Raw genomic sequence first — 27,375 nt, 5'->3', positions numbered from 1 at the left:
TCCAGTGAGATCATTAAGTTTGCAGACGACACAAAGCTATGCCGGGCAATCAGATCGCAGGAGGATAGCGAGGAACTCCAGAGCGACTTGTATCAGTTAGAGAAATGGGCAGAGCAATGGCAGATGAAGTTCAACGTGGAGAAATGCAAAGTAATGCATTTAGGTAGTAAGAATAAGGAACACGAGTATAGAATGTCAGGCGCAACTCTGGGTAAGAGCGAACAAGAAAAGGACCTGGGTGTACTGATAGATAGGTCCCTGAAGACATCAGCACAATGCGCAGCAGCGGCAAAGAAAGCAAACAGAATGTTAGGCATGATAAAGAAAGGAATCATGAGTAGATCGAGGAAAGTCATAATGCCGCTTTATAGAGCAATGGTCAGACCACACTTGGAATACTGTGTCCAACTTTGGTCTCCAAACCTAAAAAAGGATAGAAAACTGCTGGAGAGGGTGCAGAGACGAGCAACGAAGCTAATAAGAGGTATGGAGAACTTGGAATATGAGGAACGACTCAAGAAACTGGGACTGTTCTCCCTTGAGAAGAGGAGGATGCGAGGGGACATGATTGAGACGTTCAAAATACTGAAAGGCATCGATAAAATAGAGCAGGAAAATAAATTATTTACATTGTCCAACGTGACAAGGACAAGAGGACATGGTTTGAAGCTAAGGGGGGACAAGTCTAGGACAAATGTCCGGAAGTTCTGCTTCACGCAGCGAGTGGTAGACGCCTGGAATGCTCTCCCAAAGGAGGTTATTAAGGAATCCACTGTGCTAGGATTCAAAGGCAAATTAGATGCACATCTCCTTACGAGAGGCATAGAGGGATATGGGTGACTAAAACTACATCAGGTGTATTCCTGACTGGGCCTCCGCGTGTGCGGATCGCCGGACTCGATGGACCATGGGTCTGATCCGGAGAAGGCAGTTCTTATGTTCTTATGGTGTATTTTTTTTTTTTTTTCTCCTTTTCTTTTCAATTTTCTCTGCTTCGCTTCCTTACTGGTTTGAGTGGGGACTTGATTTGTTTGGGAGTTTTCAATTATAAAATGGGCTTTGGACGGTCTACCTAGGAATGGATCTTCTTTGTGTTGACGTTGTCCTTATTGGACTCCCTTGTAGTGCTTGTACCAATTTTCTTATCTTTGTACTATGTTTTGGTGATGCCCTGTTCCTCTGTAATGACCATGCTGGAGTCCTAATAAATATATTATTTTTTTTTAAAAAAAGAGAAATGTATCAGTTTTGAGAATTTATATCTGCTGTCTATGTTTTACACTGTTCAGGAAGAAATTAATTTCTATTTCTCTGGTGTTGTACTGCATGTAAAGTCTGTCATCTTTGGTTTTTGTTTGTGTACGAGTATATTAGTACTTTTAGTTTGTGATCCTGTATTTGAATAGGGGTTATCTGTGTTGTAGATGTGTGACTGGTAGGAATGAATGTTGAGACAACTTCAAATCTCCAATCGCCACAAAAACACTAAAAACCCTGCATCCATTTCTAACATCCTATCTCTGCGAAGTGAGGTTTTCTGCAGTGACAGCAACCAAAACGAGATTACGGAGTAGACTGGACATAAGGAACACACTTTGGATTTCACTGTCTCCTATCACCCCCAAATGGGACAGTCTAGTTGTGGGAAACAAACTTAGGGCTCCCATTGATTTTTTATTATGGTGATTTGTATTAATATATTGTGTATATTACAATGTAATAATAATATAAATAAAGTTCATAATATAAAATGTAATAATTACATTTACATCATATATGTAATAATTAAATTATATATTATGCACTTTTTGTTACTTCCCGTCCAGAGTCAATCCAATAAATGTTTTATCTCAACCCATGAAATGGGTCTTGCAGAAAACCACACACTTTTTTTCCTCTGCTCCTCCCACTTAGCTGAGGAACACAGAGCTCCCTTCAATTTTTATTTCTGCAAGTGAGGTACAGCTATACGATGGGAGGGCTGGTAATGGGTGAAATTACCCAATAAAAGGACTTGGGGGTAATAGTGGACAAGACAATGAAGCCGTCGGCACAGTGCACAGCGGCCTCTAAGAAGGCGAATAGAATGCTAGGTACTATCAAGAAAGGTATTACAACCAGAACAAAATAAGTTATCCTGTTGTTGTATCGGGCAATGGTGCGCCCGCATCTGGAGTATTGCGTCCAATATTGGTCGCCGTACCTTAAGAAGGATATGGCGATACTCAAGAGGGTTCAGAAAAGAGCGACACGATTAATAAAAGGTATGGTAAACCTTTCATATGCTGAAAGATTAGAGAAACTGGGGCTCTTTTCCCTGGAAAAGTGGAGACTTAGAGGGGACATGATAGAGACTTACAAGATCATGAAGGGCATAGAGAAAGTGGAGAGGGACAGATTCTTCGAACTTTCAAAAACTACAAGAACGAGAGGGCATTCGGAAAAGTTAAGAGGCGACAGATTCAGAACCAATGCTAGGAAGTTCTTCTTTACCCAAAGGGTGGTGGATACCTGGAATGCGCTTCCAGAGAGTGTGATAGGACAAAGTACGGTATTGGGGTTCAAGAAGGGATTAGACAATTTCCTGAAGGAAAAGGGGAGGATAGAGGAGTACTATATAGCTCCTGGACCTGATGGGCTGCCGCGTGAGTGGACTGCTGGGTATGATGGACCTCTGGTCTGACCCAGCAGAGGCACTGCTTATGTTCTTATGCAGAACTACTTCTGATATTCTCTACTTCTTCTTATTTTTTTGCTTAAGTTCATCTTTATCTCGGTGGCTCTGGTACTTGAGACCCCTTTTGGAGGGGTTCTCTGCTTTGGAAAGGAAGCAGTTTCTGCACGGTCGGACTGCAGCAGGTGGACCTGTGGAGCCAGCTTGCTGTGAGCCACCTCAAAGCTCGGGGTCCATTCCCCTGGGAGCAAGTTTGCCTCCTGACCTTATTAGAGGCTTAAGTGCAAGCTGTTTGCGCTCTGAGTAAGAGCCCTTGGGGTATCAGGGTGCAGGCTGTGTTTTCCTGCCCCTGGTTGCATGGCAAGGTTCCAAGGGGGCAGAGTTTTCAGTTGGGGTCCGTCTGACTGGCAGCCCGAAAATCCTAAAGATTGGACCATTTGTTGAAAATTTGAGGCAGAGATTCCTCTCCCTTCAAGCTATTGTGGGCATTTCAGAGACACTGAGTACTGTTCTGTTATATCCTTTGGGAGAATCAGGAGAGGTCTAAAAATATTTTTAGCAGTTTCTGGTGGTAGGGTTCAGGTCTCCCACCTCAAAACCACCTATTTTAGCATTTTTATTTTTTCAAGTTGTCTCCCCAGGCCATTTTTAATACGATTTTCCTGGTGGCTGCCTTCTTGGATTTTATCAATCTTTTTTTTCAGTCTTTTTTCTGCTTCAAACACCACCTTGATTTTGTTTAAAATCGATAGGAATGGACTTCTCAGCCCCTAATCTACTGCATTCATGTATGGTTTGTGCTGGTCTGCTGGCAGAGGAGCGTCTATGTGTCGTGGTGTGCATGGGGACGGGGCGGGAACTTCTGGTTGTCTGTTCTTCCTGGATTCCTCTCAGGCAATTTTGGAATCCCCCCTACTCCAATTGTGATGGGCAGTTTCAAAATCCTACCACTACCACAAAATGTGATCATGTGATTGGGCTGAGTGGCTATTACCCATCACCTCTTCACTCTCCAGGTGCTCCGGTCTCCCACTGGGCTCTGTTAGAACAAATACAACACTGTTAACAACAAACACATCCTGTTAAAATACATGACTCCATTCTTCTGCAGGTCCTCCATGACCCTCATTGACCCTCCTAGACACCCTCTTGTGAGAATATATGCCTGCTGTCCTTGAAGAATACCTGCTACAGGTAAGTAACTTTGCTTTCTGTGGTCACCTCTCTGTATTATTTACTTATTTTGCAATGGACTTCCTCAAGAGGAGTGAGTTCTGTGATCACATTAAGCATGCTGATGAAACCTGTTTTACTGGAGTTGCTCATAGTCTGAGTGGAGAAAGTCATCAGTTTTGCCTGTCTGATCTTGATAACAGCTGGAAGAACTTTTTTACTGAATGTATTTTTTTAAATTGTAGATGCCTAATGAAACAGCCCAAGAACAACAAACTGAATCCACCAAAGGCCGTAGTCTTCGTCGAACTGTTAGTGTCCCTTCAGAAGGCCAATTCCCTGAATATCCACCAGAGGGAAGTGCCAAGCTTGGTGAGTTGCAATGCCTTATTTTTCATTTATAAAGGAAATATCTCATTACTTTTCATGGTACTCAAAGAATAAATCAAATCTGCTGAGATCATTGGTTTGACTACTAACAAATGATGCAGGATTTCTTAATTATATATAAGAAGTTACTGCATGTCACCATTTTCTTGTTAATGCTAACTTGTCTGATTCAGTAAGCACAAACTGAAGACTGTATATTTAATAAATTGTATGTATATTATATATATATATATATATATATATATATATATATATATATATATAATAATAAAACCCTAGAGTGCGCATGCGCTCTTGAAAATTCGTGATTCCTGGCGCCTTCTGTGGCAGTATTCTATTTGACACCTCACGGCGCTTGCAGGGGCTGGAGGCGCGCGTCCTCGGCAGGGAACACACCTCCCGCCCTCACTCGCCGCTGCCGCCACCACCGCTGATCCTCCTCTTCAGAGCAGTCTGCGATCGTGGTCTGCTTTAAAGAACCTCGCAGGCCGCTCTCCAACCTCAGTAGCACGCTACCTCTGACGCACAGGATCGTGTCAGAGGGAACATGCTACCGAGTTGGAGAGCGGCCTGCTAGGTTCGCTAAAGCCGGCCACCACGATCACAGGCTGCTTTGAAGAGGAGCAGGCCAGAAGACGCCGGGATGGAGGGAGGGTAAGAAGGGGATCAATACCGGGAGCCAGGGGGAGAGGGAAAGGGAAAGAGGGCTGCTTTGGTGGGAGGGGTGTGCTGGGGGGAGACAGAAGGGGCCATGGATAGGGTGAGGGAAAGGGGGCTTCTTTGGGGGGGAGGTGTGCTGGAGACAGACAGCTTTGCTCTGAGAGGAGACAGAAGGGGCCATGTAGAGATAGGGAGAGGGCAATGGGGCTGCTTTGGTGGGAAGGGTGTGCTTGGGGCAAACAGCTTTGCTCTGGGGGGGAAGACAGAAGGGGCCATGGAGAGACAGGGAGAGGGAAAGGGGGCTGCTTTGGGGGGGAGGTGTGTGCTGGGGGCAGACAGCTTTGCTCGGGGGGGGGGGGGGAAGACAGAAGGATACAGACAGCGGCCAAGGAGAGAGAGATAAAGAAACACAGACAGACAGACACATCTATTCTAGCACCCGTTAATTTAGCGTGCATAAAGACTAGTATAATATATAATATACATATATATACATAATATGATATATATATATATATATATACACACACACATACACAGTGGTACCTTGGATTACGAGCATAATCCGTTCCAGGAGCATGCTCGTAATCCAAAATGCTCGTTTATCAAAGCGAGTTTCACCATAGGAAATAATGGAAACTCGCTTTGATGCGTTCCCCCCCCCCCCCGAGAACCGGCATTGCTCCCCTCGAAGGCCCCCCACCCTGCGATCTGGCACCCCCCATGCCTCGATCCGACCCCCCCCCGACACGATTGGGCACCCCCCTGCCACGATCCGACCCCCCCGCCACGATTGTGCACCCCCCACCACGATCTGACATCCCCACGACACGATCCGACATCCCCCCCGACACAATTGGGCACCCCCCCCCCCCCCCGCCGCTTCTTACCCTCATCTGGGCACTCTTGAAAATCGGCTTCCTCCTCTGCTGGGCCTTGAGCATCTGAGCATGCTCAAGGCCTGCGAGTTCACGTTCAGAATTACGGGATTGCGGGGGGGGGGGGGGGTGTGCTCGTAAATCAAGCCATGCTCGGTTTCCGAGGCACCGATTTTGCAAATGTTTTGCTCGTCTTGCAAAACACTCGCAAACCGGTGCACTCGTAAACCGAGGTACCACTGTATATATATTATGTGTATATATATTATACACATATTATGTGTATATTATATATATACTAGTCTTTAAGCCCGCTAAATTAAAGGATGTATATATATATATATATATATATATATATATATATATATATATATATATATACATAATATGATATATATATATATATATATATATCTCTCTCCCTAATATAATAAAACGGTAAGCCGTGCATGCACACTTCCTATGCGTGCGCCGGTTTTCCGTGAGCTGTAGCGACCCATAGGAAGTGCGCATGCGCGGCTTACGGTCTGGCCTGCTACTTGCCGTATTGCATTTTTTAGTTGAAAGACGCAGCGGTGGCTACTCTCACAATCCCCGCCTGCTTCGAACTTCCGACGCAGGTGGGGGTCATGAGAGGAGCCACCGCTGCATGTTTCAACAAAAAAAAAAAATACGGCAAGGCGAGCAGGCCAGACCAGACCGGCAAAAGTGAGAGGTGGAAGCCTAATAGCCCCGGCGGCTGTCGGCCATTGCAGCTGTAGACCTAGGTGGCTGTCGGCGGCTGCAGACCGCTGCGGCTAAGCACGGAGCCACCACAAGCGACGGCGAGGAAGGAGTGGGAGCAGGCCGCAGAGGCTGTCGGTGCCTGCAGGCCGCGGCGGCTTTAGGTAGATGTTGGTGGAGGACAGACAAAAAAATAAAGGAGGTAAGGGTTGCTGCTGGACAGGAAAAGAGGTGCTGATGGATGGGGGGGGCAGAAAAGAGGTGCCGCTAGACATGGGAAAAGGTGCTGATGGACGGGGGGGGGGCAAAAAAAGGAGGGGGACAAAGAAAGGAAGGGAGGCCTACTGCTGGACAGGGTGAGCAAGAAATAGGTGCTGATGGACAGGGGAAGAGGTGCTGATGGACAGGGGGGCAGAAAAAGGAAGGGAGGCCTACTGCTGGATAGGGGGAGCAAAAAATAGGTGCTGATGGACAGTGGGAGAGGTGCTGATGGACAGGGGGGCAGAAAAAGGAAGGGAGGCCTACTGCTGGATAAGGGGAGCAAAAAATAGGTGCTGATGGACAGTGGGAGAGGTGCTGATGGACAGGGGGGGCAGAAAAAGGAAGGGAAGCCTACTGCTGGACAGGGGGAACAGAAAAGTGGTACTGCTGGACAGGGGAAAAGGTGCTGATGGATGGAGGGGCAAAAAAAGGAAGGGAGGCCTACTGCTGGACAGGGGGAGCAAAAAAGAGGTTCTGCTGGACAGGGGAAGAGGTGCTGAGGGACAGGGGGGCAGAAAAAGGAAGGGAGGCCTACTGCTGGACAGGGGGAGCAGAAAAGAGGTGCTGCTGGACGGAGGGGGGGCAGAAAAAGGAAGAGAGGCCTCCTGCTGGACAGGGGGAGCAGGAAAGAGGTGCTGCTGGACAGGGGGGAGTTAAAACAAAGGGAGAAGGGCTGCTGCTGGATAAGGGGAACAGTGAAGGGGTGGTGGTGGACACAGGGGAAGAAAAAGGAAGGGAGAATGGACAGGGGGAGCAGGCAAGAGGTGGTGGTGGACAGCCGAGGAAAAAGAAAGACAGAAAGAAAGAAATACAGAAACAGGCTAAGGAGAGAGAGAGAAAGAAATAAATACAGACACACACACATATTCTAGCACCCGTTAATGTAACGGGCTTAAAGACTAGTATAAATATAAATTGCTTTCATTCAAACGGGATCTCAATACTTATTCTCCTTTTTGTAGGAATATTTTCATGTAATTACCCTTAACATAAGTCCCTTTCTCTTCCTTCACCAGGCACAAATGACCATTTCCGAGCTGATAAGTTCTTGACTTTGTAAAGAAAATAACAAGTTATAGGATTGAAAAAAATGTATTCACTCTACATATTTACCACTGAGCTCCATACACTTATAATTTCATAGCAGCAAATCAAGGCTATTTTTACTCCAACCCTTCTGTGGGAACTCTTGCAACAAATCATCAACTGCTGTAATCTTTTTATAAGTACCAAGTTTTTTATCAGAATTTGGTCTTCTGCAGTGAAAAACATATTGCTACAGAGACTGTTTAAAAACTGTCATCTGCTTCTGCGCATATCCCATAACATCAATTCATTTTCACAAGGTAGCATTTCTGCATGTATCCCCATAGCAATGATTCATTTTCACAAGGTAGTGTTATGGTGCGGTGGGAAATAATTATATTTTACATCAACTTCATTCAGGACACGACGCACTAAATTTCATAAGAATTGGCTGAGTTCTGTTGAAGATAGGACAAAAAACATTTTGGTGTAGTTATTTTTGGTTCACAGTATGTGTGTATATATCAAGTTTCATCCAGAGTTACGAGATGGTTCAAAAATCTAAAGAGACTGATGTTTAGTTGTGTTTGTTTTAATTATTATGTATGTATTTATGTACACTGCCTTAGCATAAGGTGGTTTATAAATTTATAATAAATGAAATGAAAATCCCACAGGATCCTTCTGAAATTGGTCCAAAATGGATTGTAAGGCAACCACTTGATCATGAATCTGGTCAGCATTGACACATTTGGGAACCAATTTGGCTGAGAGCTTTCCATGTCTAAAACCTCGTAAATAATATAGTCTACTTATTATCAGGATATCTCCAGGGTCTTAGCTATCTTTTTAGCAGATATTCTTCAATTGTCCAGGATCATGGAATGAATGGCATCTAAGTTTTCTGGAATTGTCTGTATACTTTGGAGGAAAGGCAGGAGAGGGGAGATATGATAGAGATGTTTAAATTCCAACTGATTCCAACTGATACCTTTCTAAGATCCAACATTGAAATTCAAAAACAGATAGAGAAAAAGCCTCAAAAACATTTTAAATATGCAGCTGTGGACTTGATTGGACTTGAATATGTGCTGTGGGAGTTTTTGCCTGCCATTGAAAAAAGAAGTAGCAATTCATACTGGTGGAGTTCCTTCAGTTCTGTCCTCTGGTGCCAGAGCTAAGTATTTTGCTTCCTTGTTCAGCAATGTTGCATTTAGAACTTTATGTTTCATATATTTATTCATAAAAAGTTTTAAAACTTTTTAAAAAAATATATACTGTGCACAGTAGTGGGGTTTTCCCTTTCAGATCTTTTTACATTGTGCTGCGGGTGTGAGTTTTTTGCCTATGATAAGAAAAGAATTCCAGCTGTGAATCATCAATGATTGCTGCATATTTAAAACGTTTTTGAGGCTTTTTCTCCACCTGTTTTTAAATTTCAGTGTTGAATCTTAGAGAGGTAGCCCACTGCTGGTGAGTGACATTTTTTGGAATTGTTTGGGTTTTACTGTCACTACTCTTTTTGATCTTGAGAGACATTTAAATACCTACGTAATGTAAATGCGCATGAGTTGAGTCTCTTTCATTTGAAAGGAAACTGCAATGAGAGGGCATAAGATGAAGTTAAGAGGTGATAGGCTCCGGAGTATTCTAAGGAAATACTTTTTTACAGAAAGGGTGGTAGATGCATGGAACAGTCTCCTGGAAGAGGTGGTGGAGACAGAGACTGTGTCTGAATTCAAAAGGGCCTGGGATAGGCACGTGGGATCTCTTGGAGAGAGAAAGAAATAATGGTTACTGTGGATGGGCAGACTAGATGGGTCATTTGGCCTTTATCAGCCATCATGTTTCTATGAGTTGTTCTCCTAAAACATTCTTTGTCTTCTGTGCTCCAATGTCCTATTCTAAATGCATTAAATTCATTTTCATACCCAATACAACCTACTTTAAAATTACTTGGAATCACGATTGACAGAAGCTGTAACATGCAACCCCAAATTAACAAAATAATAAAGACATCATTCATGACCATGAGAAATCTGAGTAAAACCGGATCATTCTTCGAAAAGAAGCAATTCCTACTACTGGTACAATCTCTAATCCTTGGGATGCTGGACTACTGCAACATACTATACCTACCATGTCCCGTGACCATGTTGAAGCAATTGCAGACGGTGCAGAATACAGCCCTGAGACTTGTCTATTCACTAAAAAAATATGACCATATCACAGAGGCATACCATGACTCGCATTGGCTTCCAATAGAAGCGAGAGTGAACTTCAAATTCTACTGCTTACTTTACAAGGCTGTCAACAGAGAAAGTCCAACTTACTGGAATAACAGACTAAATCATTCCTCCTCAATCAGACACAGAAGAACACATTCACTATTCTATTACCCACCATCCAAAAATGTCAAACGAAAAAAACTTTGTGACAACCTAATAGCCTCCAAAGCAGCTAAGTTGGACAAACAACTCACCACTCTGTTATCTTCATCCACAGATTACAAAACCTTCAAGAAAGAAATTAAAACCATACTCTTCAAAAAAACATGTTAAACCTATCCAGCACAACAATCCTAACCCAATATCCAACACTCTATAAACCCTTAGTACTCTCTAATTTTTCTAGTTAGCAAACATTATCTAAAACCCATAATTCTCGCTTAAAATTTTATCTCATCGTTGAAATGTAATTCTTGTTTTAGTTTGGATGTAATCCGCCTTGAACCGCAAGGTAATGGCGGAATAGAAATCACTAATGTAATGTGATTAATCAAATTCTTTACTGTGGAATAGGAAGCACATTTATCCCCTAATGTAACTGATATATCATTGTAAATTTGTTTGGCCAAGTTCAATTCAGGAAAAAGATATTTCATCACTGCTTGGCACTCTTTTACAGTGAAATCTCCGTTGTTTTGCTCCATTTTCACTTCAGGCTACAATTATGAAATTTAGCTCAGAGACACATTCGAAACAATAATTACCTAAGCAGAGGGAATGGTTCGTTGTGCAAGCTGTCTTCAACTTGAATCCCTCATGAAGGAAATAAAGGAACTGAGAGAGGAGGTAGCAAGACTGAACAGCGTCTGTGAGAATGAGAGGTACATCGATGAAATGCTTCATGACACATCAAAGATTTCCAGCAGTGGGGAAGAAGAAGCCATTCTGAGGGAGTACAGCTGGACTCAGATTATTGGACCCTGCAGGATTGATACTGTGACTCCACCTGCCCTTAAACTAAAAAAAACGGTATGCAGCCTTGAAAGTGGAAAGCATCCCAGGGTGAGGAAGGACTAAAGCTTGAAATCCCTAAAGTTGCTGGATCTGTGACCACTAGGAGGCATAATGTAGTTCTGGTTGTTGATTCCCTTCTGAAAAGTACAGAGGCATCCATGTGCAGACAAGACGCGATGCTAAAATCCAAGATGTTATGGAGAGCTTGCTGAGACTTATCAAGCTTAATGACTATTATCTGAGGCTGCTTATCCATGTTGGCACTGATGATACTGCTAGGTACTCCTCTGAACATACCAAAAGTGACTTTGGGAGAGAAGGTGAAAAAGTCAGGTGTGCAGGTGGTATTCTCATCAATCTTTCCTGTCGAGGGTAAAGGGCAGGGCAAAGAAGCTTGCATTCTGGAGATGAATGTGTGGATGGTGTCGTCAAGAGTGTTTTGGCTTCCTGGCCCATGGGATGATTTTCCAAGGGCTGCTGAGCAGTGATGGTGTGCATCTATCGAAGAAGTGTCTTCAGCAGCAGATTGGCTAACATACTGAAGAGGGCTTTAAACTAGAATTGTTGGGGGCAGGGTGAGTATAATCCTCCAAGAAAGTACACTTCTCCCTCCGTATTTGCGGGGGTTAGGTGCAGAGCCAGACCGTGAAGTGTGAAAAATCGTGAATAATTTTTCGGCCAGCTCTAACCCACACCGCCTCCCTCCTGCGTCCCCGGAACCTTTTCATAAATTTTTTGCCAGAGAAAGCTAATAATTCCCTGTCTCTGAGCTTGTTAAATGTTCAATTTTAATAAAGGCTTCACTATTGTACTTTAAAACAAATCTGGATATGAACCTTCTGAAAATGATTTACTATATCAATCAATACTGCTGTTTGATTAGCTATGTGCCAGGAGGATGTCTGCCCACCCCCGCCTCCCTCCTGCGTTCCTGGAACCTTACCTGGTGGTCTACCGGTGAAGCGGGGCAGGAGCTATCTTCCTATGCTACAACGGGAACTCACGGCAGCCATTTTGATGACGGCTCTGCACGGGGCAGGAGCATAGGAAGATCGCTCCTGCCCCGCTTCACCATTAGACCACCAGGTAAGGTTCTGGGGAGGCTCAGACGGCTTAAAAAATAGCCCGAAAATTGATCTTAAAAGAAAAATCACGAATAACCGACTCCGTGGATACTGAAACCGTGGAAGGAGAAGTATAAATCACTAAATACCTCTACACAAATGGGAAAAGGGGGCAATATCTGGAAAGCAGTATATACGAATGTTTGAAGTATGGAAAACAAGGTTCTGGATCTAGAGGCTATGATGGAAAAGGCAGAGTTGGATTTAGTGGTGATCATAGAGATGTGGTTCATGGAGAACCATGACTGAGATATAGTTATACCAGGCTATATAATCTACTCAAGAAAGATAAGGTAGGAAGAAAAGGAGGTGGATGGTGCTATATGTTAAAGATCACAATTGCAGGATCTGCAGGGTAAGGAAAAGGCACTGTGGGTCAGTCTGGTAAGAAGGAATGGAAAATGTATTTAATTTGGTGTGATTATACAATCCTCCTTCACAGACTGAAGAATTGGACAGATTTAATAGTAGACATTCCGAATATAGCTGTAAAAGAGGAAGTATTACCAATAGGTGATTTTAATATGCCAGATGTTGATTGGAGCATTCCTATTGAGGGGTCTTCTAGAAGCAGGGAGATCCTGGATTCTCTACAAGGAGAACTGTTCTAGCAGTTGGTAAAGCTACCCATGTGGGATGGGGCTATACTGGACTTAGTGCTTTCAAACAGGGAAAGTGTTTCTGATGTTATAGCGGGTGATCATCTGGCATCCAGTGATCACCGCATGGTGTGGTTTAATATTAAATACTACAATTAATAAAGGGATATTTGAAAAACTTTCTGCCATTTGTTCTTTAATCTCTATCCTTTCAATGCCCTATTATTAACTATTAAATCATTTTAATGAAACAATTTTTCTTTTTGTTTAAAAGTATTCAACTTTCCAAAGCTAATACTTAAATAGTGATAATAATTATTAATTAAATATAGTGATGTGCTCAGTGAACCTTAGTCACGGCTATACCCGAAGATATTAGAGCTCTGATAATGAGGAAACCATATGTTCCCATAACCAACCAACGTGCTTGATATTCTACTGCTAGATCAAAATTAAGAACTTTACCAAAAATACAAGTAAAGTACTTACCTTAGTTGTTTAGGCTCATTCGACTCCTATCAATTGCTCTTCAAAAAATTAGGGTTCCTCTTCGGCATGGCCATGTCCCAGTGAAAACTATGATGTGTTTATAAAAGGTGCAAAATATCAATTAAAATCCATCTCTTAAAGACTGTCCTGGTGTTCATTTTTTCTCTCCACACATAATCATCTCCTACTGCCGCTGGTTGCCTCCAACTCAAGCTGAGTTTCGACTAGATCGTCGTCAGGAAGATTTAGAATTCCATGTGATACAACAAGCTGATCTAAGCCTATACATGGATATTATTGCATGAATTTCATTTATATGTTCAACATGTCTGTATCTTGCCTCGTTAACATTTCTCTTTCTGTACTTATTGTACATTGTATATTAAAATCAATAAAATATTTGAACTAAAAAAAAAAAAAAAAAAAGATTTCCAGTGCTGGGAGCTGTCATACAGCGCACTCGTTACTCATTTGAAGATTATCCAAATATAAAATTATTTATCTAAATTTTCTCTGTTGAGATCACCAGCTGGGCAGAACGAATGAGGGGATGATCACTGACACACTCTTTTTAACTACAATCTACCTTCTGTTCCTCGACTCCCCAGCCGGACAGCCAGAGGAGGAGGTCAGAGTCCGAGCGACAGTGCATAAGCTTCAAACACTTATAATTTAAAGTGTTTGAGGCTTATGCAGATGAGGACAGAGCTTGTAGGGATGAGGCAGAGATGGAGACAGAACTCGCAGGGATGGGTATGGAGATAGATTCTGTGAGGAAGTGGACAAATTTATTCCCCATGTCATTCTCTAGTTGGGTATTCCTGTAATCAGGAGCTACCGGCTTAGTACATCTACCAGCTCTGTCTGACCCTTCTGTGATGGACTGCTTCCGACTTTGGAAATGGCGTCAGTGGGTTGGGGGAGGAGGACCAGAGTCATATCTCAGTTTCCCTGTAGGGATGCATTGGGACTCGTGGTCCCTATGTTTTTAATGGGAACCATGACTATTTTGTCATCATCTTTCCTTTTGCAGCTGCTGTGCAACAAAAGAGCTTACAGCCTCCACTGAAGTTTGGAGAAGGGTTTTTTATCTTACCCTTCCTGGATCCACCTGTGGAGGGGTGTGGTGTCTGGATGGGGCCCCGGGAGAGTTTTGGCTGCAAAAGTTAACCCACATAATTAAACAAGTCATGTAGGTGGAAGCTGGTACATTGACTAGTGGTGGGGACCAGTGATCCTTGCTTGTAGTCCAAATATCACCAAGGGGAGGCAGAGGGTTTCTGAGGCCACAGGTGTTTTTTTGGTGAATTCAGAGGCTTTCAGACCCTCAATTCTCTTCTGTTTGAGATTTGGAACATAAGGCTCCTTGAAGAGAAGAGGAGGAGGAGTGGTCCTACATCATCTATCTTTTTCACTGGGATGATCTCTCTCGTCTTGTTGATAAGACTACCGAGGTCATTGGGCTTCTCAAGGCTCCTTCTGCTGACTCTTCAGAGGAAGACCTTCTGTTGGAAGACTTGGTGGGGGACTCTGAAGCATTTTCCATTTCAAAAGACTCTCACCTGCATGATGTTGGTGGATGGGATTTCCCAGATTGGATTGAACTATTTGTGGGGTCTTGGACTATCTATATTCTTTTGCTCCTGAAGAGGTGATCAGTACTGGATGTACTCCAAGATGGATGCACTAATTTTAGCCATTTCTAAGATGCCATTCTTGTGCAAGGGGGATTCTGCCTTCCTGGAGCAGCTGTTCTGAAGTGAAGGTTATCTGAAGTGAAGTGTAGCTGCTATTGTATGTTTCACATGCTGTGGAATGTTGGCTGCAGCAGCTGTTGGAGTCCCCCGAGGTTGCTCGCCTGGGAGGTGAATTTGTCTGAGGAGTTACCTGCTCCCTACCTAGGTGCTGGAATATCTAAGAATTCCTTTTGGCATCTCTTAGGAGATGGTTTTCCTCTCAGAGGACTGAGTGGCAAAACTGCAAGCTCAGAAATGCAGGATGCCTACTTTAGTGTTTGGGACTTCTGCAAATCTGAAGGTGTTGCCTTGGGCATGAATGCACATACAGTCTCTATAGTTAACACTAGTGCTGCCTGATTCGGTGAAAAATATTTCGATTCGATTCGATTCATTTTCAGTGACACAGCTTTTTAAGTTTAAACATTTTATTTAAACAAGGCAATGTCAAGGAAATCGGGCAGCACTACCCTATTCCCTCTCCCCAGCCCTCCTCCCCGATTCTCAGCTTCCCCAGAGCATCCCCAAAGAAAGGACCCCATATTCCCCCTCTCCAGCCTACAGAGATGATTCTTGGCTTCCCCAAATAGTCTCCATATTCCCCCTCCCCAGATCCCCCGATTTTCGGCTTCCCCAGGCCCAGAGCATCCCCAAAGAAATAGGCCCCATATTCCCCCTCCCCAGCCCACCTCCAGTGCACACCTCCTTTCGTTCTTGGGTCTGAATTTGGTCCTCCATGTGCTCGTTGGAGTTCCTTTTGAGCTATTATAATGCGCCTTAAAGACCTTAAATTCAAGGTGTCTTTTCATGTAGCAATCACTTCATCTCAGAGAGTCTTGAAGTCACAGGCGTTATCTTAAATCCATACCTCTTGTTTTTGGAGGATTTGGTGTCCATCTGTATGGTTCCCACCTTTCTGTTTAAGGTGGATTCTCAGTTCCATATGAACCAGGAGGTCTGTGTGCCCTCCTTTCCAGAGAAGGATTCCGATTCTTTGGCTCAGAGATTACATAAGTTAGACGTCTGGAGGACATTGCAGTGCTACTTGGAGCAGACAATGAATTTCACATTTCTGACCATCTCCTTGTCCTGTTCTGTGGCCCTTGTAATGGCCTCCAAGGCTACTATTGTGCAGTGGATCAAGGTGGCTATACAGTCAGCCTATATTTGTATGAATTGTCCAGTGGCTCTGGGTTTGAGAGCACACTTGATGAGGGCTTAGGTGACCTCATGGGGGAAACCCAGAAGGTTGCCCCGAAGAAGATCTACAGTGTGGCGATGTGGTTATTGTGCCTTTATTTTTTAAAGCATTTCAGGTTGAACATACTTGCCATGGCCCACTCAGACTTTGGCAGAGCTGTCCTCAGAGAGCTTTGTCTTCCCCCACCCAGTAGTTCTGCTTGGTTACTTGTTCGGAACAGTGTAGCCAACAACAAAGAGGGTGAAATTGTCTTGCCCAATAATATAGTTCAACACATCATTTTCATCAGAGTTAATGTTGGGTGGGTTTTGTAGTATTTTTCATACTGATTTCAAATCTGTGTTTAGTTTCTCATTAGCACATCACATTTTTGTAATGAGGCTCATTATATATAATTATAAACATTAATTGGGTGATATATCATGCGTTTATAGTTTAAGGAGGGTTAATGACAGTTGTCTTTGTTTTTTTATGCTACAGACGGTGATTAATATCAGTCTTTATCTTGCCAAGACATTGAACTAATCATCCAGATAGTTTCTGTTACTTCTGTGGTTCATTCGCGACAAAAGCACAACGTTGCCCGATTACTGTAGATCTGAAGAAGGTATACAAATTGTATTTTGGCTGTCGAGTGGGTGACCAGGAAAAGTCTTGGGCTCCACATATCATCTGTACCAGTTGTTCCAACGGACTTCGTGACTGGCTCAATCAACAAAAGGCAGCGATGTCATTTGCAATCCCAGTGATATGGAGGGAACCGCAAGATCATATTAAAGATTGCTACTTTTGCCTTGTGAACACAAGTAGATTCTCAGATAAAACGAAGCACAAAATTATATATCCTACTCTGGATTCTGCTATTAGGCCTGTCCCTCATGATGACTCACTGCCTGTCCCTGTACCTCCACAAGATGGGCTTGCTTCTGTGGAACATGATAAGGAATGTGATGATGCTTCAACAGCTGGTCACAATTCAGAATTGTCTGATCCTGATGATATGAATGATGAAGATTCAGAACCAGAGACCTTTACACAAGGTGAGCTCAATGATCTTATTCATGATCTAAATCTTTCAAAAGAAAAAGCAGAACATCTTGCTTCAAGGCTTAAGCAAAAGCACTTGCTTGCAAAAGATGCTAATATAACTCATTACAGAAAAAGGAATGTAACTTAACAATATTCTTTACTATAAATGGCTCATTGTGCTTTTATCATGACATCAACGGGCTCTTCAACAGTTTGTCACAAGTGCATTGTCCAGCTGAATGGTGTCTCTTTATTGATTCTTCACAAAGAAGCTTAAAGGCAGTATTTCTGCAAAACGGAAATTCCAAACCAAGTATACCAATTGCCCATTCTGCTCATATAAAGGAGTCTTATGAGAATATGAAGAATTTACTAGAAGCAATCAGTTATAAAACACACCAGTGGAACATCTGTGGTGATCTGAAGGTCATTGGCATGCTAATGGAAATGCAAAGAGGATTCACTAAATACTGCTGTTTCCTGTGCTTGTGGGATAGCATATCTACAGCTGAACATTATGTCAAGCATGTCTGGCAGCTGAGGGATACCTATAACCCAAGAACAAGCAGTGTGAAATTTATGCCATTGGTGGATCCTCATAAAATATTTCTTCTACCTCTTCATATCAAGCTGGGGTTGTTGAAGAACCTGGTAAAGGCCTTGGGTAAAGCAAACTTACCAGGTTTTCAATATCTTGTTAAGAAATTTCCAAAAATCTGCACTGCAAAACTGAAGGAAGGGATATTTATAGGCCCACAGATCAAGTCCATTATGTAGGATGAAGATTTTAAGCAATCACTCTCAGCAGCTGAGCTTGAACCTTGGGAGGCATTCAGGTGGTTAGTGGAAAACTTTCTCGGCAACCATAATTCTCCTTCATACAAGAAAGGAGTTCAGAATCTCTTTGACTCATATCAGAAACTTGGCTGTCGCATGTCATTAAAAATACACTTTTGCACTCACATCTAAACTAGACTAAACTAAACCTTAGGGTAGGAAAGGGCATGAAATAAAGATGGGCCTATACTATCGTCCACCCGGGCAAACCGGAGATAGCGATAAAGAAATGGATGCCGAGATGAAGCGAGAATGCAAAAGTGGTTACACAGTTGTTATGGGAGACTTCAACTATCCTGGGATAGACTGGAGTCTTGGAAGCTCAAGATGCGCTAGGGAGACAGAATTCCTGGAGGCTATACAAGATTGCTTCATGGAGCAGCTTGTTAGAGAACCGACGAGAGGAAATGCCACTCTGGATTTAATCCTAAATGGACTAAGGGGACCTGCAAAGGAAGTGGAAGTAGTGGGACCGTTGGGAAACAGTGATCATAATATGATCAAGTTCAAGGTTGAAGTAGGCATACCGAACAGAAAGAGAACCATAGCAACATCTTTCAACTTCAGGAAAGGAAACTATGAAGCAATGAGGGAAATGGTAAGGAAGAAACTTAGGAATACTTCCAAAAAATGGCAAACAGTAGAACATGCCTGGTCTTTTTTCAAAGACACAGTGAGCGAGGCACAAAATCTGCACATCCCCAGATTCAGAAAGGGGTGCAAAAAGTGTCGAACAAAAGACCCAGTATGGATGACTAAAATAGTGAAGGAAGCGATAGGCAATAAGAAAAATTCATTCAGGGAATGGAAAAAGGACAAAACTGAAGGGAACCAGAAGGAGCACAGGAAGTATCAAAAAGAATGTCACCGTGTGGTTCGAAAAGCCAAAAGAGAGTATGAAGAGAGGCTAGCCAGGGAGGCACGAAATTTCAAACCGTTCTTCAGATATGTTAAAGGGAAACAGCCAGCTAGGGAGGAGGTAGGACCGCTGGACGAAGGAGACAGGAAGGGAGCGGTGAAGGAGGAGAAAGAAGTCGCAGAAAGACTCAACATGTTCTTCTCGTCTGTATTTACAAACGAAGACACAACCAACATACCGGAACCTGAACAAATCTTCAATGGAAATCAAGCAGAAAAATTAACATCCATGGAAGTGAGCCTTGATGATGTACACAGGCAGATAGAAAAACTTAAAACTGACAAATCCCCGGGTCCGGACGGAATCCATCCCAGGGTTCTGAAGGAATTAAAGGAGGAGATAGCGGAACTACTGCAGCAAATTTGCAACCTATCCTTGAAAACGGGCATGATCCCGGAGGATTGGAAGATAGCCAATGTCACGCCCATCTTTAAAAAGGGATCAAGAGGTGACCCGGGAAACTACAGACCAGTGAGTTTGACCTCGGTTCCGGGGAAACTGACGGAAGCACTGATTAAAGAACACATCAATGAACATCTGGAAAGAAACGAACTTTTGAAAACAACCCAACATGGTTTCTGCAGGGGGAGATCGTGCCTAACGAACTTATTGCACTTCTTCGAAGGAATTAACAAACGGATGGACAGAGGAGACCCCATAGACATCATATACCTTGATTTCCAAAAAGCCTTTGACAAGGTGCCTCACGAACGTCTACTCCGGAAACTGAAGAACCATGGAGTGGACGGAGACGTACATAGATGGATCAGAAACTGGTTGGCGGGTAGGAAACAGAGGGTAGGGGTGAAGGGCCACTACTCGGACTGGATGGGGGTCACGAGTGGTGTTCCGCAGGGCTCAGTGCTCGGGCCGCTGCTATTTAATATATTCATAAATGATCTAGAAACAGGCACGAAGTGTGAGATAATAAAATTTGCGGACGATACAAAACTATTTAGTGGAGCTGGGACTAAAGAGGAATGCGAAGAATTGCAAAGGGACTTGAACAAATTGGGGGAATGGGCGGCGAGATGGCAGATGAAGTTCAACGTTGAGAAATGTAAAGTATTGCATGTTGGAAACAGAAACCCGAGGTACAACTATACGATGGGAGGGATATTATTGAATGAGAGCAACCAAGAAAGGGACTTGGGGGTAATGGTGGACATGACAATGAAGCCGACGGCACAGTGCGCAACAGCCGCTAAGAAAGCAAATAGAATGCTAGGCATAATCAAGAAGGGTATTACAACGAGGACAAAAGAAGTTATCCTGCCATTGTATCGGGCGATGGTGCGCCCGCATCTGGAATACTGCGTCCAATATTGGTCTCCGTACCTTAGGAAGGATATGGCGTTACTCGAGAGGGTTCAGAGGAGAGCGACACGCTTGATAAAAGGGATGGAAAACCTCTCATACGCTGAGAGATTGGAGAAACTGGGTCTCTTTTCCCTGGAGAAGAGGAGACTTAGAGGGGATATGATAGAGACTTATAAGATCATGAAGGGCATAGAGAGAGTAGAGAAGGACAGATTCTTCAAACTTTCGAAAAATAAAAGAACAAGAGGACACTTGGAAAAGTTGAAAGGGGACAGATTTAAAACGAATGCTAGGAAGTTCTTCTTTACCCAACGAGTGGTGGACACCTGGAATGCGCTTCCAGAGGGAGTAATAGGGCAGAGTACAGTACAGGGGTTTAAGAAAGGATTGGACAATTTCCTGCTGGAAAAGGGGATAGAGGGGTATAAATAGAGGATTACTGCACAGGTCCTGGACCTGTTGGGCCGCCGCGTGAGCGGACTGCTGGGCATGATGGACCTCAGGTCTGACCCAGCAGAGGCATTGCTTATGTTCTTATGTTCTTATGTATACTGCATCATCTCAACATTCGCAGAGCTCGACACGGTTAACAAGAATTAGGGTGGAAAGGAACTTCAGTGGAGGGAAAGATGAAGAGGAAATTTAGAGGACTAGAGTAAACAGAGAGGGAGGAAGAGTTACATTTTTGATAATAACCAGGTTTTCAGATGTTTACGGAAGAGTTGGAGGGAGCTCAGATTCCTAAGTGGGGAGGTAAGGTTGTTCCAGAGCTCAGTGATTCTAAAAGGGAGGGAGGAACCTAGTTTTCCTACAAGGGAGATGCCTTTTAGAGAGGGAAAGGAAAGTTTCAGTTTTTGGGTGGATCTGCTGGAATTAGGATGAGAGGAGTTCCAAGAAAGAGGAATAATGAGGGGAGGATGCCGTGTAGGATCTTGAAAGTAAGGCAGGCACATTTGAAGTGGATTCTGGAGATTATCGGAAGCCAGTGGAGCTTGGACAAAAGCGGTGAGACGTGGTCGAATTTGCTTTTTACGAAGATAAGCTTAGCAGCGGCATTCTGAATCCTCTGGAGTCTTTGAAGGTTTTTCTTTGTTAGGCTTAGGTAGATAGAGTTGCAATAGTCCAGTCTGGAAAGGATGGTGGATTGGACAAGAACAGCAAAGTGTTTTTGATTGAAACAGGTTCTCACTTTCCTCAGCATGTGAAGGCTGAAGAAACATCTTGACTTTTTTCCGGAAAATCTTGGTTTGGTGAGTGATGAGCAAGGAAAACATTTTCATGAGGACATTCGTTTAATGGAGCGTCGATACCAAGGTTTCCGGAATAAGAGTATGATGGATGTTGTGCCGTGACAATCCAGATACAACTCACAAAAAAAATCATAAACTAAGTATTTTTGAAGAAATATTGGTTGCTAAGTGACACAGTCCAGTATAACTAAGCTATGTTGTTTGCTTATTTGACTTTTGGACTGAAGATACTGCAATATTTCTTTAAGTTAATGCTGCAGTTCTTAAAACCCTATATGCTAAAATGCTATAAACTAACATTAATCATAATTTTAAAAGTTTATGTAACTGAAAAAAAATGAATAACAGAACTAAAAGCAACGTGAAAACTGATTTAGAAAAATGTGCTATGTTGTAAGATGATTCTGAAAAATATTTTTGGTTGCCTTGTGTAATTTTCTTTCCTTTATTTGGCTGCACCGTTCTGAAGCCAACTCTTAGAAGACTAAGGCCTGGGGCTCAGAGTGTTCAGTTATTTCCCTTAGAGTTTAAAACAAAAACAAAAAAAACCTGAAAGAAAAACCCAACAAGACAAATCTTTCATTTACAGGGTAGTGAGTGCCACTCTGAGGTGGAATGCTCACTTGATGATCATTGCAGCTACAGTGGTTGATGGGGCATGGCTGTGTGTCACAAAGGGACCTTCTTCTTTTTTGGCAGAGACTTATTGGCGTTTTCCACGGATTACCAGCAGGTTATACTTGTGAGTTCGCTGAAAAAGATCAGTTTTTCTCTTCCTCCATCAACTGGTAGGAAGGGATAACACTCAATTGTTCAGAACAGTGCAGCTGAGTAAAGGAAATAAAATTATCCAATAAGACATAATTTCACCTTAGGTGTGAAGAAGTTGAGTCTGCTGTTTGATTTAGTAACTGATGCTGTGCAGATCTTATCCAAAGCCCAAGTGCAACCTTCTGATGAGGTTTCTATCCTTAAGACTCCAAAGTTCTGTCTATTAGAGTCTAGCTAAGTAGGAGGCACCCAAGGGCATATTTTGGGGCCAAAGATTTTTAGAAAGGCTCTAACTGCTTCTGTGCAGGGAGCTGGACATGGGAAGGAGGTATTAAGGACATGGGAAGGAGGAACTAAGGACATGGGAAGGAGGAACTAAGGACATAGGAAGGGGCACTAAGGACATAGGAAGGGACACTGAGGGCACTAAGGACATAGGAGACACTAAGGACATAGGAAGGGGCACTAAGGACATAGGAAGGAGGCACTGAGGGCACTAAGGACATAGGATGGGACACTAAGGACATAGGAAGGCGGAACTGGGGGCACTAAGGACATAGGAAGGAGGCACTGAGGGCACTAAGGACATAGGAATGAGGCACTGAAGGCACTAAGGACATAGGATGGGACACTATGGACATTGGAAGGGGGCCACAGAGAGACAGGCAGGCATGGCGCATCAGAGAAATACAGGCAAGCAGGGGGCCAGGGAGACAGAGACAGAAAGAAAGACAGATAGACAGGGGGCCAGAGAGAGACACAGAAGAAAGAATGACAGACAGACAGCGTCCAAGAAGAGAGAGAGAGACAAAAAAACCCCCCCCCAAACTGCCAGACATCTACTTCAGCACCCGTTAATGTAACGGGCTTAAACACTAGTTTAATATAAAGGTCTTGTCTTAATACATCCTCCTACTTACCCGTGAACCCTTCTTCTTCCCTCCCCCCCCCTCCCCCTTAATTGGGACAAGCAAAAAAAAAAAAAAAAAGTGTCTGCATTGTTAGTATATTCATAGCTTTTCCCAAAGACAGCAGGCACCCTGTGCACTGAAAAAGTGAGAGAGCAATAGCAAGGGCAGCTATTGTTTGTCACTCCCAAGCTGCATTCCAAACCCTCTGAGGCAGTCCAGAGCAACTATATGAGAGGAATATACTGTTTGCAATTTCTTGATGGTGTAATAGGGAGTAATATGATCAAGGCACGGAATGCAATACACAGGTAAGAATCTTAAGATATTGCTGCCTTATTTCTCTAAACCTCTTTCAAAAGTGAACTTCAGGATTCAGCCTATTTTCTTGTAAACACCTACTATGTTTCATCTGAAGTACAAGTGACATCTAGTGATATGCAAGTCGGTTTCATTTTTCTCTCAGCTAATCGGACGGAAGAGCTGGTGGCAAAGTGCAAAGGGAGGTACTTTTGTAAAAGAATATGTTCAGAACTGTGAATAGGTAGGAGAGTAAAGGAATGCTGGATTCTGATGGCAGCATTGGATTTTGAAATATTAATTTCTCTTGAAGTACTTAACATTTTCTGTGTTGTGCTCCTTATAGAATTAGGGATTTTGCAAACTCTTCAGAGAAATGCAGTGGAAGTTTTTAAAAGGGAAGAAAGAGAAGGAGACCTTTTCCATTGTGATAAAAGGGCATATTTTTAATAGAAGAGTTAAAATTGGTGTTCCTGGTTTTATATTGGACTGTTGTGGAAAAATCTCATTCAAATTTCTTTATTGTCATGGAATGAGTTAAAGTTCATCTAAAACAAGTCTCAGAAGTTGTTTATACAGAAGAGACTTCCAGAACTATTATGTTGAGGCCACCTTTATGTAGCTTCAGTGTAATAGCTTGAACTTTGATATTGAGGTTTAGACAAATTCCAGGAGGAAAGGTCCATAAAAAGACAGCCAGTTAGACTTGGGAGCACAGTTATGCGAGGCTAGCAGCGCAGGCTTGGATGCTCTGGTTCAGCCCTGGCCACAGGAAGGTCTCCTATATGTCTTCCTTCCATGGCTCATGATAGGGTGTTGAAATGGATCGTGGCCCACAGAGGTCCAGTGAGCCTAGTCACATCTGATTGGCCAAAGCAGCTGTGGTATGCCAACTTGGTTCGGCTCCAGCAGGGTCGGGGGCTCCATCTACCTTGTCATTCTCGCCTCCTCATGCACGGTCCGATTGCACTGCAGGATCTGGACCGCTTTGGTCTTACCAAAGCATGTCTCTTGAGTGCCCGGCCTTAGCTAGCTGGGGCTGTTCTTCGGTTGTGATTGCTTCACAGTAAAAGAAAAACGCAGTTGTGCATCCCTAAAATGAAGTATGGGAAATAGATCTAGTTTTTGATATTTGCTTGGTATTTGTAGCCCAAATTGGCCACTGTCAGAGAATGAATGCTGGGCTTGGTAGATTTCATCTGACTTAGCTTGGCTTTTCTAGTGGGTAAGCATTTTTTTAAAAGCATTTTCACAATAGCTACATCCCTGTATTAGACTTTATTTGCCATTAGAGGATGTTAAATTCATAATTGTCACCTGTCACACACTGGGGATAGACAAGTCATTCAGTTTTCCCCTGAAAGCCCCTTTGCTGCATGGAGAGTTACCAGTTTAACCAGCCTTTTTATGGGGTAGGGCTTGCTCATTGGTTTGTTCTTGATTTTAGCGAGCTTATAGGAGTACATTGAATAGCAGGTACTTTCTGATCTACCGTATTTTCACGTAGATAACGCGCACCCGTGTAAAACGCGCACACGGGTATAGCGTGCGGAAAACACAAATTTATGTACAGAAATTTTTGTATACCGCGCACACCCATATACCGCGCATGCTGCCCGACTCTCCAGTCGCCCGCCCCGACTCTCCTCTGGCCACCCCGACTCTTCTTTTGCCTGCCCCGACTCTCCTCTCCCCCTTGAAGTCCTGTCCCCACCCTGAAAGCCTGATGCCCCCCCCCCGACGTCCGATTCATCCCCCCCCCGCAGGACCGCTTGCACCCCCACCCCGAAGGACCGCTCGCCCGCACCCCCACCCTGAAGGACCGCTCGCACCCCCACCCTTAAGGACCGCTCGCACCCCCACAGCCTCCCGACCCCCCCCATCATGTAGAAGCTCCTACCGGTGTCCTGCTGCTTCCCATCTTGCCCCGCCGACTCCCCGACACGATCGGGGCAAGAGGGAGCTCAAGCCCTCTTGCCCCCCCGACTCCCCGACACGATCGGGGCAAAAGGGAGCCCAAGCCCTCTTGCCCCGCCGACTCCCCAACTCCCCGACAATATCGGGCCAGGAGGGAGCCCAAGTCCTCCTGGCCCTGGCGACCCCCCCCCCCTAGTTGTTCGGGCCAGGAGGGAGCCCAAATCCTCCTGGCCACGGCGACCCCCTAACCCCACCCCGCACTACATTACAGGCAGGAGGGATCCCAGGCCCTCCTGCCCTCGACGCAAACCCCCCTCCCCCCAACGACCGCCCCCCCCCAAGAACCTCCGACCACCCCCCCAGCTGACCCGACCCCCCTGGCCGACCCCCACGACACCCCCACCCCCCCTTCCCCGTACCTTTCTGTAGTTGGCCGGACAGACGGGAGCCAAACCCGCCTGTCCGGCAGGCAGCCAACGACGGAATGAGGCCGGATTGGCCCATCCGTCCCAAAGCTCCGCCTACTGGTGGGGCCTAAGGCGCCTGGGCCAATCAGAATAGGCCCGGGAGCCTTAGGTCCCTCCTGGGGGCAGGGCCTGAGGCACATGGTCGGGTTGGGCCCATGTGCCTCAGGCCCCGCCCCCAGGAGGGACCTAAGGCTCCCGGGCCTATTCTGATTGGCCCAGGCGCCTTAGGTCCCACCAGTAGGCGGAGCTTTGGGACGGATGGGCCAATCCGGCCTCATTCCGTCGTTGGCTGCCTGCCGGACAGGCGGGTTTGGCTCCCGTCTGTCCGGCCAACTACAGAAAGGTACGGGGAAGGGGGTTGGGGGTGTCGTGGGGGTCGGCCAGGGGGGTCGCGGGTCGGCTGGGGGGGCGGTCGGAGGTTCTTGGGGGGGGGCGGTCGTTGGGGGGAGGGGGGTTTGCGTCGAGGGCAGGAGGGCCTGGGATCCCTCCTGCCCGTAATGTAGTGCGGAGTGGGGTTAGGGGGTCGCCGTGGCCAGGAGGGTTTGGGCTCCCTCCTGGCCCGAACAACTAGCGGGGGGGGGTGTCACCAGGGCCAGGAGGACTTGGGCTCCCTCCTGGCCCGATATTGTCGGGAAGTTGGGGAATCGGCGGGGCAAGAGGGCTTGGGCTCCTTTTTGCCCCGATCGTGTCGGGGAATCGGGGGGGGGGGGCAAGAGGGCTTGAGCTCCCTCTTGCCCCGATCGTGTCGGGGGTGCCAAGGTTGGCTGGGGCAAGAGGGCTTGAGCTCCCTCTTGCCCCGATCGTGTTGGGGAGTCGGCGGTCCTTCGGGGTGGGGGTGCGGGTGTGTGCGAGCGGTCCTGCGGGGGGTGAATCGGACGTCGGGGGGGGGGGGGAACTATGTAAAAAAAAATTTGTACAACGCGCTCACGCGTATACCGCGCAAGGGTATGCACGGTTTGTAAAAACACGTATAACGCACGCGTTATATGTGTGAAAATATGGTACTCGTGGGCTGAAAAACTGCTTAATGCAGAATTTGCACAGAATTCCATGAAGGGAACCCAAAAATAAAAACAACTGCACAGCCACAAGGAAGAAACCACCAGAGTCAAAAATTGAAAATGCAGGAAGGAGTGTCAGTGTCAGCTGCATAAGCTGGAGAAAAAGAACACTGCAGTACCAGCATCAGTCAGTGTAGCCAAAGGCAGGAGAGAGTGAGACAAAGTTAGGGAGCACATGTAGGCACAGCTTGTCCCTATCTTTTTACTATTTAAGCCTGTTCCCTGGGTTCCATTATTAGGGATAGCTGAACCTAGGTGTTCAGGAGCTGGCTGAAGATTGAATCAGTATGCTGCTCTCAAGCCAAATAGTGACCCTGCTCCCTTCTGACTTTAAAGTGAAATAGTGTTGTCCTGAAAAACCTAAAGTTGGAAAAACTGTGCAAATTGAAGTTTTTCCCCATTAAATATTGTGCTTGATCA

The 27,375-nt window shown here is 44.8% G+C and overlaps 1 protein-coding gene across 4 annotated transcripts in view; it reads left to right on the top strand.

The window, feature by feature from the left end:
* Positions 1-27,375, top strand: part of RASAL2 (RAS protein activator like 2) — a 502,399-nt gene that overhangs the window by 201,369 nt on the left and 273,655 nt on the right. For all 4 annotated transcript variants that reach the window (XM_033915463.1, XM_033915461.1, XM_033915464.1 and 1 more), the window contains exon 3: positions 4,093-4,219. In XM_033915463.1, the coding sequence (XP_033771354.1) occupies positions 4,093-4,219 (127 nt within the window). The remainder of the gene's footprint in view (positions 1-4,092; positions 4,220-27,375) is intronic.

This window comes from Geotrypetes seraphini, chromosome 12 (assembly GCF_902459505.1).
Source record: "Geotrypetes seraphini chromosome 12, aGeoSer1.1, whole genome shotgun sequence".
NCBI classification, from domain to species: Eukaryota; Metazoa; Chordata; class Amphibia; order Gymnophiona; family Dermophiidae; genus Geotrypetes; species Geotrypetes seraphini.
Note: the sequence above shows the minus strand (reverse complement) of the source record. Positions and strands in the feature narration are given on the sequence as shown.